The following is a 13,338-nucleotide window of genomic DNA, read 5'->3' on the forward strand; positions in this document are numbered from 1 at the left end:
AACAACCACAATACGAAAAGACAAAACCACAGACCCTTAGCTGCAACTAAAACACAACTGCCCATAAGGCTAACCAATAAAAGGATCCAAATCAAAACTTTAAGATCAGAGCCAATACCATCAGAGATCTGCGATTTCGTGTTAATGATGATCGAAATCTGACCCAGATCGCTCATAATCCTGTCTTTCCTTAATATCCCGAGATTCCCTTCGCCCATAACCACCAAATCTGGAGACGATCTCCGATACCATTCACCATTATTGTCAACATAACCCTTGTCTCTTCCCGAACACTCCTCTTTACCAATACCAGGATCCCATCTTCGCAAAATCATTTTGAAAACCTAGATCGCCATTCGCGTCGCCATCCTGTAGTTGAGAGAGATCAATGTTATTGTAAGGTCTTATTGTCATTGGGATGTTTGTGGGTTGTTTGTAAATCTTTGAACATGATTGGTTAAGTTAAGATGTGTTGAATTTATTGAAATCGTTTTAAATGAAAATTTTATACATTTAAATTTATTTAACATTTTTTAAAAAATGTGTAAGTTTTGAGTTTTAGTATTAATAGTTTTTGAGAAAACAGCCATTAAAATCATAAACTTGCACAAATTAAAGCAAAAAATCTTCTAAGTCGTGTTTGATCCAAAAGAACTCCGCAAATTTTAAATATTGGATGCTTTAACTCTCATTTTTGTTTACTCGACCATTTAAAAACTCAAATAGTCCACTGTTAAACTAAAACGTAAAGCTCAAGAAGAAATCAAGACTGAGCTTTCGTCACCTAAAACCTAATAAGTAATTGAGAGTGATAATTCGACTTTATCAAAATGATGAGAATCATTACCTGTCGCTGGAGAAACTACCACTGATCGTCTTAATCGTAGATTGCCTTTGTAATCAATTTGGAGAAGATGAAATTGAATTGGGGATTAGGTTTCTGAGTGAGGAAGGTGAACTCGATTTTTTTTTAAAACAAAATAATTTTTAAAATGGCGTCGTATATAACGGCCGTTGCTCGAGTTTAACAGTTGATTTTTCGAGTAGCTGAATCAACAAAAAATGAAAGTTAAAACAGCTAATATCGAAAAATTGAGGAATTGTTTGGATCAAACATGAGTTTTTTTAAGCTCATAAACATGAGTTAGAGATTTTTTTAAAAAAATTGAAAGTTGAGGGTTTAATGGTTGTTTTCTCAATATTTTTTGTACTTTTAAGGTTGTAAATAATTTAGGGACTGCTAGTAGACTCGTAAGACACCCTTTTAAACCTTAATTAAGTTTCTGATATTTAAGGTCGTGATATATCCTGAACTATTTTCCTATTAAAAATTTATGGCAGAAAAAAAAATTACAGCACGTAAAATATATTATGTTAAGATAGAAGTCACAACTTCTATTCATGTGTGATTTAAAAAAAAATAGATATTTTCTAAAAAATTATATTTCATTTATTTATAATTAACATTTTTTCATTATTAAATATCACATCTTATATAATCAAGACATATAAAAATTTTACCTATAAAACTGTTTTAATTTTATTTTTAACTATAAAAAATTTGTTGACAAAAATCTAAAAAATCCTACTAATAATGTAAATATTTTTATTTAATAAAGAATTATTTAATTTCGTAGTTAATAGTATAAAATTATTCAAATCAATGTTAATGAAGATTTTATTACAAAAAAAATTGTATGCTATTTTCATAAACTTTCTAATTATAATCTATATTATTAAAACTGAAGAACTATATGAATCGATTCTGTTAAAATAGAAGTCACAACTTATATTCATGTGTGGGTTTTTAAAAAAAATGGATTTTTCCCTAGAAAATCATATTTCATTTATTTCTAGTCAACATTTTGGCATCATTAAAATTTACATCTTGTATAATCAACACATAGAACAACTTCACCTATAAAACTGTTTTAATTTTATTTTTAATTATAACAAATTCGTTGACAAAAATCTAACAAAATCCTACTAAAATTTAAATATTTTTATTTAATAATGCATTAATTAATTTTGTAATTAGTAGTATAATTTTGTTCAGATCAATTTTAATTAAGATTATATTATTAAAAAATTGTATGATATTTTCATAAATTTTCTAATTATAGTCTATATTATATTAAAATGGAACTAATATATGAATTAAATAGAAAATTATCTTAAATTAATAAATTAACTTATTTTATTTTAAAAATGAATTTCATTTAAAATATCAGTCACCATTAAAAGGTATTTAAATTCGTAAACCATGTATAAAATTTCCTAAAATAATAAGCCTAAATTATTTAAACATAACAGTATATATTTACTTATGAAATCGTGATATACACACTAAAATTATAAATGCCAAAGTATATTTTTAAACACAACAAGAAAATATAAATGATCCTATACAAATATCTATTCTATAGTAATTAAAAATATATATTTTGATGGGTTTTATCTTTTTGATGATTACTGTAGAAATTAAAAATATATATTTTGATGGGTTTTATCTTTTTGATGATTTCGGATTATGAATTTATTGTACCAAATTAAAAAATATATTATATGTAATAACAATTAATAAAAAAAGTAAAAGTATAAAACAAATCTTTATATATTAATAATATCAAATAACAACTAAACAATAAAAATTATAGTACATTACTTATAACATTAAAATATAAATCATATATTTAAAATATTTACGTATGTCAAAATTATGCATTTATAAAATATCCGCACCTGAGATCATGCTCTAGTTATTATTACTTGATACCCAAATGCACGCATGCTTTTGAGCTATTCAATTCATTTGAAGCAGTTACGTCGTAGTGTGTGAATGGTTATTTAGTCAATGTTATGCGTGGCCAGACATTATAATTGACAAATAGTATATTTTATTTATATAATACTAGCATTTTGTTATCCTACCGTAAACATCAAGGACAAGCAGCTAACGTTCCTATCTAAAACTCAACTTGGTGGACAGACATCATTCAAGTGACCTAACACATTGAATTCTTTTCCTTGGTTGATAAGAAAATATGAGTATATAAATGCATATTTGTATTAGTATTAGACTATAAGACAAAGTTCATATTTTATTAGGGCCATAATATTTAGAGAGAAGTCAATATGAATGTGACTCCTCTCTTGCATATAATGGACATTGTGTTTCATTTTCTCGATTCCGTGTAAACAAGCTTACCGACTTCGAGCCTGGGGGAAACATATAGTGCGATGTCGTCAAAAACATATAATCATAAAAATACTATTCACATAGGATGTCTGATGTTGTTTTCATTATTTAGGTCTTAAACATCGAAGATGGTTTGAGACTGTTCAAAAAAACACCTAAGATGAAACTACTTTTGAATTTGTCATCGCTATCCTAGTATCTGTTTGAGCATATAGATGCCCATAAAGTTGAATCTGTCTTAAATCAAAAAATCATTGAATTACGATCTTTCAAATTTTCAAATTAATTCTATATAGCAGGAACTACTTATGTTACATTACTAAGAAATAAAACGAAAAAGATAGATGTTCTTAAATCATGGTTAGCATATATATTACAGGTGAAATTAAAATTGAATGTGGTTGTATAGTTTTTTTTAATTAAAAAAACAGGTGCATAAAACTGCTTATGCACCGACTGCACTTGACCTTATGGTCACGCGGATATAGACCTATCTTACGGTCAATTTGAATATCCGGAGTGAGAGTCCATCCGTAAACCGTATCATTTTTTAGAGATTAGTATGAGTTTCTCTATGAGCCCGGGATATCTCAAAGGTCAATCAAAAAAAAAAAATTATTTCACAACTTAAGATGCAACTTTACAATTTCAAATGCAAATTTCACGTAGTAATTACAAGTTTTAGTCGTAGATTTCATCAAAATTTTGCTACTAGTAGTGTTCAACTTGTATAGTCCAACTAAACTCTACAAGTATGAAGTATCATATTGGTTTCCCCCTTGGACGGACATCAAATATATATGGACAAGTTAGCTTGATTCATTATTATACTATTCGAAATTATTTGAGGTGTCTGATTAGCTAACCTATATGACAAATCTAAACGCGTTCATTATCCATCCAAGTTGCTTAAATCTAATATTACGAGCTAAATCGAACTTGTAAATAAACAAATTTCTACGTATTAAGTTCTTCGATCATTTAAATTTTAATACTATCCCTCCTCATCGCTGAAAATATATCTATCCAATTATTGGTAGAACACATCCAAAGGAGCAAAACGACTGAATATTTGGGAACTCCCTCTATTTGATTCGACGTAGGAAAAAGAGAAGTTGGAAATCAGAGCTATAACGTTCACATCGACGAGACTAAATGTTCTTTAACACCATTGTACATATTGATACTCCAGCAATAGACGAATTTTTAAATAAAATTATTATAGCAATGTTAATTTTTGACTGAATTCTTGTTCTTAAAATAAAATTATTATAGCAATCCTTGTTTTTTTTTTTTTTACATCGATTGAATTCTTGTTATTATAGCAATAAGTTAATGCATCACATCAGCGATTATTGATATAATACTCACTTTTAACGGATATGTAAGCTGTTTTCCAACAATTTAATAATACCATCAAATAAAGGTGTGTTTTTTTGACATCGCAAAGGTGTGGTTAATGTGCCTGTAGTGAACATATTTAATGGGTTGCAGAGGCTTGTAGCTCAACAGTTGTTATTTGTAAATTCGTAAGAGCATGATTAACGAAGATTTTTAGGGTGAAATTTTTAGCGGAATATAAAAAACTGTTTATTAACTTTTAACTAAAAAATGCTAAGAACCGACTCTTGAATAAGAGCTGGTTCAAAAACCGGTTCTTAATTTTTTTAGTTAAAAGTTAAGAGATGATTTCTTATATACCGATAAAAACTCCATTCTAAGAAAGCCCGTTATCATGCTCTAATGGTTGGTTTTTCATAAACGCTGCATATTGAATTCAAATTTTACTTTCTTATAAATATATAGAATATGTGAAAAAAAAATATATGATCTTTTTGTTGTTGCGAGTCGTCAGACTATGTGATCTATGTTTGGAAGAATCACCAAAAAGGTTTGTCCAAGAAATAAAAGAATCACCCAAAAGGCAACAGCTGCAGTAAAATTAACAAATCAATCTCAAATTGAATACTTGTTTTCGCACGTACCCACCATCTGACAACATATACGGTACAGCATCCAATCACTATGATTAAAACAGTCAAACTTTTAATAAAATAAATAATTACTTTCACACGTCATCCAGTAAACTAGTTGGAAAAAAAAGTTTAACAGTTACAAATAAAAGTCATCTAGTCGAAAAAAAAATCTCTCTTCTCTCTCGAACAATTTTCTTCTCTTATCTTCAAAAAAATCTTTGAGAGAAGTTAGATCTTGTTTTGAGAGTGAGAGAGACTGTCGGTTTTTGTTTTCCGGTTTCGGTTTCATCCGACCGGCTCTGACTCCGACGTTCTCGCCTTCTTCTCCGGCGATGGACGGCCGGCTTTTGTTTCCGGGAGGTGATGGCTCCTTCAAGCATTGCTATCGCCGGCTAAAGTCCGGGTCTTTCCCGGCTCCGTTTGATCTACGGCTCTGTTCTTCTCTGTCTCACTGTCTCTACTTCTGAAGCTCCGATGATTCTCTGTCCCAATGGTTTTTGGTTTTTGCATCTTCATGCTTATCTTTATCTTTAAAGATGTCATGCATGATAGTCGGAGTTGTAGGATCGATTGTAGGCGGTTGATGTTTTCGTCGATTCGTAGATCCGCCATATAGATCTCTCGATTCAAACCTTTGTTATGACCATTCTGATGGTTTTTCGTGGTCGTTTCCCCGTCGGCGGAGCTTCGCCATTCTTCTCTCTGGTTCCGGTGGAAGGATGTGTTCGTGCCTTAGACACGTGTTCATTGATCGCAGGGCGATCGGACATCTGGTGGGCGACGTGTGCTTTCTTCTTTAACGGGTTTCTCCTATGGGCTTTAGGCCCATAGCTAGCAAAATGTTGTGGTCCGTCTGTTTTGGGCTTTTCGTTTGGCTTGTTGTTCTTTTGGCCTTAGTTTAGTCTTTGTTTGACCCTTTGCTTGTATAGTTTGTTGGGCTTAGTCTGGACTAAGTTACCTTTAATAAATTCCAGTGGAAAAAAAAAAGAAAAAAGTCATCTCCAATATCTTGCGTGGGTCCTACCCACTCCCTCCACCTCCCTCTCCTCGTTCACTATATAAACAACACATTTAGCTCTAAACATTTCTCAACCTCTGCGCAACAATGGCTCTCTTCGTTCTATCTCTCCTAACGCTCTCAGCCATTTCCTTCACGCATGCAGGTTAAGCTTCATCATCTCTCTCTTTACAATTGTGTCTGTCTAGCTAGTTTCACGTGTTAGAGTCTGATTATCTTCATTTGTTTGTTTCTTAATAGATTCTGGAATGATCGGAGTAAACTACGGCCGCATAGCGGACAATCTCCCGGCGCCGGAGAAAGTCGTTGAGCTTCTAAAATCTCAAGGAATCAATCGCGTCAAGCTTTATGACACTGACAAATCCGTACTAACCGCGCTCGCAAACTCCGGCATCAAAGTCGTCGTCTCTCTCCCCAATGAGAATCTCGCCGCCGCCTCCGCTGATCAGAGCTACACCGACAACTGGGTTCAGGAAAACGTGAAGAAATACACGCCGGCAACTGATATCGAAGCGATAGCCGTCGGGAACGAAGTGTTCGTCGACCCCAGGAACACGACGGCGTATCTAGTTCAAGCTATGAAGAATATTCAGAGCTCGCTCGTTAAGTTTAATCTCGATGAATCGATTAAGGTATCGTCGCCAATAGCCTTGAGCGCGTTGGCGAATTCGTATCCACCGTCATCCGGTTCGTTTAAACCGGATTTAATCGAACCGGTGATTAAACCTATGTTGGATCTGCTTCGCAAAACGTCGTCGCATATCATGGTGAATGCTTACCCGTTCTTCGCCTACGCGGCTAACGCCGATAAGATCTCGTTGGATTACGCTCTGTTTAAGGAGAACGCCGGCAATGTAGATTCCGGTAACGGTTTGAAGTATAGCAATCTCTTAGACGCGCAAATCGACGCCGTTTTCGCCGCCATGGCCGCCGTGGGATTCAACGACGTCAAGCTCGTGGTGACGGAGACGGGCTGGCCTTCCGCCGGGGACGAAAACGAGATCGGCGCCGGTTCGGCCAACGCGGCGGCGTATAACGGCGGGTTAGTTAAGAGAGTGTTAACGGGAAACGGAACGCCGTTAAAACCGAAGGAGCCACTTAACGTCTATCTGTTCGCTCTGTTCAACGAGAACCAGAAAACGGGGCCCACGTCGGAGAGAAACTACGGGTTGTTTTACCCTAACGAGAACAAAGTGTACGACGTTCCGTTCTCCGCTAAGTCAACTCTGGTCAACGATGGCAAAGATAAAGTTCCGGTGAAGACGCCGTCGTCGCACGCGGGAGGACAGACGTGGTGCGTGGCGAACGGGAAGACGACGAAGGAGAAGCTTCAGGAAGGTCTCGACTACGCTTGCGGCGAAGGAAGCGCTGATTGCCGTCCGATTCAAAAGGGTGCCACGTGTTATGATCCGGAATCGTTAGAGGCACACGCTTCTTATGCGTTCAACAGTTACTATCAGAAGAACGCGCGTGGTGTTGGCACGTGTGATTTTGGTGGTGCAGCGTACGTGGTCTCGCAACCTCCTAGTACGTACTCTATCATCTTCTCTTATCATTTTAATTAATTAGTATTTTACGTATATAGTAGTATGCTATTATCGAAAGTTTTATAGATCTTTCTAAAAATTCGTGAGAGAAATGATAAGATAGTTGGACGATGGTTTGATAATAATAATGGAGGTTATGGTGGTTCGACAACATATGCAACTTTTGATAAAACTTTCTACTATTAGATTCTTACTTATATATAAGTACAACGAAAATGTGACGTATAAATGGAGATATAAATTAAATTAACTTATTGTTTTCCTCTTATTCTTTTTTTGTGTTCGTAGAGTACGGGAAATGCGAGTTTCCAACAGGGCACTGAAATGGGAATGGAGGGGGAGGAGGATCCGGCGGATTAATTAATAGCATTTTCTCGTTATCTATTTAATACATTGTTTTGTCATTCGAGTATATGATTATTTACTGCGTAGATTTGTTTTCATTATTGTATATTTGGTTGGTTTCGTCGTATCATATAAACTGGTCTCAGTATTGTTTCCTTAATTTAAACCTCGTGTAATCAACGGTTACACAAAAACTTTATGATTGAAGTATGAATGTAATCAAACTCATCCAGTGGCATGTTGTACGATTAAAAGAAGAATAAACCATTAAACTAATCCTTTTAACTCCGGATTTTGGAATTCGACAATATGTGTTGGTTGGGTCGACGATGTCTATCGTTCATCTTACGGTTATAGCGACCTCTACGCAAGGAAAATACGTATCGTATTATTCAAACTATTACCAACATTATTTAATATAATATTTGATACTATAAAGAAATGATAATATATGTAAGAAATACATTGTAAGATCAATCATCTTGAGTGTAGATTTGATTTTTTTTTTATGTAAATAGCCTATGCAGAGGTTCAAACACAAAATAAGTAACCTTCTTGACAATATCTTGGTTTTGCTGAATTGTAATATCATAATCATAAAACAGTTGATGTTTATATTATATATTGCTTAAAACAGTTGTTTTGTTGAATTGTAATATTATATATCGACATGAGGTTAATTCTTTTTTCTTTGTGGCAGATTGAAGAAAGTGTGCTTGTTAACTTGATGTTTCCAGTGAATTTGATTTCTTTGGACAAGTGTTTCACTGTGTCCTCTGTAACGAAGACTGTGCTCAATCCTAAATCTTTTTTGTTGAGTGATTATATCTTCCAAGACATGCCAGTATTGCAAGTATCATCCTACCGTCTGTTAAGCTCCTCTGCTCATATTGCAGATTCTCTACCCCTATGGCTGCACTACTTGCAGTGAAGATAGTGGGCATTATGTTTGGCTTCAGGTCAAGCAGTCAAGAACTCTTTCTCCTTCATATTTTTGAAGGAATTCAGAATAAAGTTCAAGGATGCTATTTGATATTGGATCCCATGTGGTATCTTTTGTTGAATTGTATTTTCATGTTATCTTTTGCTTAACCAGTTTGTTTGGTAAATCCTTTGGCATGTATTGCCTCTTTATCTTCTAATCTTTCCTCCTGTGATGGAGTTTGAGAGTCTAATGAAATGGTTTGCCAAAAAAAAAAAATCATAAAACAGTTGAGTTTTTACAAAACTTTAATAGCTTGATTTTGGGACTTGTTTACTAGGCCAAAAACAAAAAGACAAGATAACTAACACTAGACTGACCACTGGATCACTGAAGCCAGAAGCATTAGATGACATAACTTTCTTTGATGCCTTCAGGCCAAAATGTATATCGACCAGTCTGTCAATTGCTTTGAAGATTTCAGGGGACGGGGTAGCATGCTGCTTGGAAAACATGTTGTTTCTCTCTGAATGATGTAGATGAGTGTTTGTAGGACAATATATCTCAGAAAGTCAGAATGGAGGGCGAGTTGCCGAGTTGGTCGGGTTAAGAAGCGTCCACTAAGAGAGCAGACCAAGATTGAAAATAACAAATAACTAACTACCCCAAGTCTAATTTGAGCTTCTCTCCAAAGACTATATCTCTCATGTGACTTTTGGTAAAATATTTTAAGAAGGGACTTGTATTTTGATCAAACTGATAACCTTTCATGCATGTTGCAATTTGTAATATGCAAGGGAACGATGATTTATCTTTATAATCGACATAGATGTGATGTGAACGCGTAAGAATAAGGTCTTCGATTTATCTATATATTTTTTTTTCAAAAATAAAAATTTTAAGATATGGAAATGAGTTTCAGTATGATGTATTCTTCCATTTGTAAATAGAAATACATTGTAGTGAAACTAACTCCGATATTCAGAGTTTTATTTTTGAAATATATAGAAAAAGTTAGAAATAGTCTAGCTAAACCATTTCAGAGCGACTATTTGGAACTTTAGGATGAATTTCTCAGACAAACACATTAAGTGATAATATGTCGTGCGGAGACATTCACAAACAAACACAGTAGTTGGTGATCAAACTAATAATAAAAGAAGAAATCGAACATTTTTTTTTATCTTAATCGATAAATGATAGCAGTATGTGAATTTGACGTAATCTCAAAGTTAACGAATGATAAATATTTATTACCGTGTAGAAGAAGCAAGTTAATGCTAACCAGATTTTTCATTCACTTAACATTAAATTAAATAGATCGGGTTGGTTCTCACGAGACATAGAACCATCATCACCCGGACCCATCTCGGACCAGCTCAACAAATATAAATGAGGAGGGGCCAGGGGCCAGTGCCTCATACTATGTATCAAGAGAAACTTTTGGGCCTGGATCCGGATCTGGATCTGGATCCAGTTGTGGATTACTGGGTAGGAGCACTTGCGTCAATCTTAAGCGGCCGCAAGTCTGTTTAAAAACCCTCTCTCTCTCTCTCTTCGCTATAACACTTTCGCCGTCTTGTTCCTCGTATACTCTTGGACTCGCTTCGCTTCTCGCTTCTCGATCTCCGCCGTTTCAGTTTGATCATCGATGGTATGTTTCTCTCCGTCTCGCCTCGCGCTTTCTCCACAGATCGATCATATTCCCCTCGATCTTGCTGCTGATATTTAAAAATCGTATTCTCAGGCTTTACCAAACCAGCAAACCGTCGATTACCCTAGCTTCAAGCTCGTCATCGTTGGTGATGGAGGCACAGGTAACGTCCTAGCTCGCGATTTGTTGAGTCTCTCAATTTCGACTACTAGAAACTCGACATAGTTCGTATGTTAGAGATCCTGATGAGATGGTCGTGGCTATATTGCTAACCTTGTTGTGCACAGGGAAAACTACGTTCGTGAAGAGGCATCTTACTGGAGAGTTTGAGAAGAAGTATGAACGTAAGTACTTCCAGACTCCTATCTATGTATGAAAACAAATTGATTCTGATGTTTTCTTGTTTTTTTTGCGTTGCAGCCACTATTGGTGTTGAGGTTCACCCTCTAGACTTCTTCACTAACTGTGGCAAGATCCGCTTTTACTGCTGGGATACTGCTGGACAAGAGAAGTTTGGTGGTCTTAGGGATGGTTACTAGTAAGTCTTCTCTTCTGTCTAGTCTCTCTTTGTTTATACCAGTCACTTGATGATACATGTACCCTGGTTGATTTCCGTGTAAAATATTCTAGTGGATTCTTTATTAAGTTCTTGTGTTGTGAAGCTGAATAAGATACTACTTATTTCCTTTACTGTAGTAGTTAGCAACATGAAAGGTTATTGTATTGCTGCAACTTGCAAATAGTTTCGTTAACACAAACGTTTGTCTTTTTTTCTTTTGCAGCATCCATGGGCAGTGTGCCGTCATCATGTTTGATGTCACAGCACGTCTGACATACAAGAATGTCCCAACTTGGCACCGTGATCTTTGCAGGTATGAACACACTGAAGCTAGACTTTGTTGTTGTATGTTACCAAATTACTGGACGGAAACTTGATGTCGTCACTTTCAGGGTCTGTGAAAACATCCCGATTGTTCTTTGTGGGAACAAAGTTGATGTAAAGAACAGGCAAGTGAAGGCCAAGCAGGTGACATTCCACAGGAAGAAGAATCTCCAGTACTACGAGATTTCTGCCAAGAGCAACTACAATTTCGAGAAGCCATTCTTGTACCTTGCTAGAAAACTCGCCGGGTAAGAACAGAGTTGTAACCCTTGATTGTAATTTCGTGAGTGTTAAACTACCTAGATTGATAAAGTTTGATTTTCCTCGTTTCAGTGACCCTAACCTTCACTTTGTGGAATCACCTGCCCTTGCTCCCCCAGAAGTCCAGATTGACATGGCTGCTCAGCAACAGTAAGCTTTTCTAATAAAAACCCTTTTTAATCTTAAAGTTTATCTGCTCGGTTTATTCCCCGGCCTAAAAGATTTAATCTATTTGTAGGCATGAGGCGGAGCTTGCAGCGGCAGCAAGTCAGCCACTCCCTGATGACGATGATGACACCTTCGAGTAGGGTGTGAGGGAGAGGGAGAGAGAGAGAGAGAGAGAGTTCCGCACTATGTGTTTCCGTCACTGAGTATTATCTTCTTTTTTTTTTTTTTTTTTTGATGGTGCTACTTTTATTTGCGTGTTCAAAGTATGAATTTTAAAAGTCGAGGTTTGCTTTTACTGAGATGGCGCTAGTATTTGTTATTTTCTTAAGTTACATCCTATCACCTATGCATCCTTAGACATAGATCTCCATAATAATTATTAGAAGCCACAATATCCTAAGTATGTGAGAGTACGACTAAAGACTATATAATCAAAGAGCAGATCTTATTAGAATCGGCAACTTTTTGACTTGATCCGCTTGGAGATGAACATACAAACGTCTGCTTCAAATAGATTAATGAATGTACTGAGCAATACATCAAACCTTTTTTTTTGTCAAACTTTTCGTTTTATTAAAAGAAGTCCAAGGGAATAATTACAAACAGACTCAACTATAAAATTTGGCCCAAACAAAGTCTATATATTAACCAACAGATAACTATAAAACATGGTTGACACATGATCAATACGTGGCCATGTTTCTTCAATCGAGAAAGAAGAAGATGGTGTTGGATCAAATTATCGAGCCTATTGGCTTTGATAATATTACTGAAAAAAAATGATATGGCTGTGCATTAAAAAATCCAGAATGTCAAGATTGACATTGTGCAAAGTCTCACATCGGGGAATCAAAGCACATGAGAGAAGTATAAATAAGTCTTAAACACATAAGGGTGTAAACGGCTTCAGAAGAGAGGATGGCTCCCCACGCGCGCCGCCGGCTCGGCTCGGCGTGGACTTGGGTCTTGGCCCAATAAGAATATTTTTTTTGGACTAAGTTAAGCTCAACATTTTGCCATTTAACGTCTAGTACTTCTACGAAACGTTTGTTCTTATTTCATAACGGGGTTTGCGATTTGCTTTCCCGTGTTTGCGATTTGCTTTCTAACACTTCCGCGAAACGTTTCTTGCTTATTTTATAACGATTTGCGGATTACTTTGTAGCATTATCGCGAAACGTTTTTTGATATACGATTCTTAAAACAAAAGTATACGAATCGTTTCCATAACCGCTTCCTTAAGCGAGTTTATGAAACATTCTAAGTCTACACAAAACGGTTTCTGCGAACGCTTTTCTAAGCGAGCTTGCAAAACGTTTTTCCATATGTATATCGATATGATTTGGTTCAAACACCAAAAATGAA

At 35.4% G+C, this 13,338-nt stretch overlaps 2 protein-coding genes across 2 annotated transcripts; both read left to right on the top strand.

The window, feature by feature from the left end:
* Window positions 1–6,274: 6,274 nt before the first annotated feature.
* On the top strand, window positions 6,275–8,245 carry LOC106313718 (glucan endo-1,3-beta-glucosidase 13). Its single transcript, XM_013751613.1, has 3 exons — window positions 6,275–6,338; window positions 6,434–7,720; window positions 8,029–8,245. Exons 1-3 carry the CDS (start codon window positions 6,281–6,283, stop codon window positions 8,061–8,063), a joined length of 1,380 nt encoding a protein of 459 aa, XP_013607067.1. The 5' UTR covers window positions 6,275–6,280; the 3' UTR covers window positions 8,064–8,245.
* Window positions 8,246–10,539: 2,294 nt separating this feature from the next.
* Window positions 10,540–12,310, top strand: LOC106313285 (GTP-binding nuclear protein Ran-3). The gene is made up of 8 exons (XM_013751056.1): window positions 10,540–10,661; window positions 10,755–10,824; window positions 10,949–11,005; window positions 11,082–11,199; window positions 11,444–11,533; window positions 11,613–11,792; window positions 11,878–11,955; window positions 12,044–12,310. Exons 1-8 carry the CDS (start codon window positions 10,659–10,661, stop codon window positions 12,111–12,113), a joined length of 666 nt encoding a protein of 221 aa, XP_013606510.1. The 5' UTR covers window positions 10,540–10,658; the 3' UTR covers window positions 12,114–12,310.
* Window positions 12,311–13,338: the final 1,028 nt, after the last annotated feature.

The sequence above is a fragment of the Brassica oleracea genome, chromosome C9, assembly GCF_000695525.1.
Source record: "Brassica oleracea var. oleracea cultivar TO1000 chromosome C9, BOL, whole genome shotgun sequence".
In the NCBI taxonomy this organism is placed as follows: Eukaryota; Viridiplantae; Streptophyta; class Magnoliopsida; order Brassicales; family Brassicaceae; genus Brassica; species Brassica oleracea.

Bases quoted from the DNA above. Each gene is read 5' to 3' on its own strand.
- LOC106313718 (XM_013751613.1), top strand. From the start codon at position 6,281: ATGGCTCTCTTCGTTCTATCTCTCCTAACGCTCTCAGCCATTTCCTTC. The intron at 6,339-6,433 runs GTTAAGCTTCAT...GTTTCTTAATAG, and splicing joins CATTTCCTTCACGCATGCAG to ATTCTGGAATGATCGGAGTA. The intron at 7,721-8,028 runs GTACGTACTCTA...TTGTGTTCGTAG, and splicing joins CGTGGTCTCGCAACCTCCTA to AGTACGGGAAATGCGAGTTT.
- LOC106313285 (XM_013751056.1), top strand. The intron at 10,825-10,948 runs GTAACGTCCTAG...TGTTGTGCACAG, and splicing joins CGTTGGTGATGGAGGCACAG to GGAAAACTACGTTCGTGAAG. The intron at 11,534-11,612 runs GTATGAACACAC...CGTCACTTTCAG, and splicing joins TGGCACCGTGATCTTTGCAG to GGTCTGTGAAAACATCCCGA.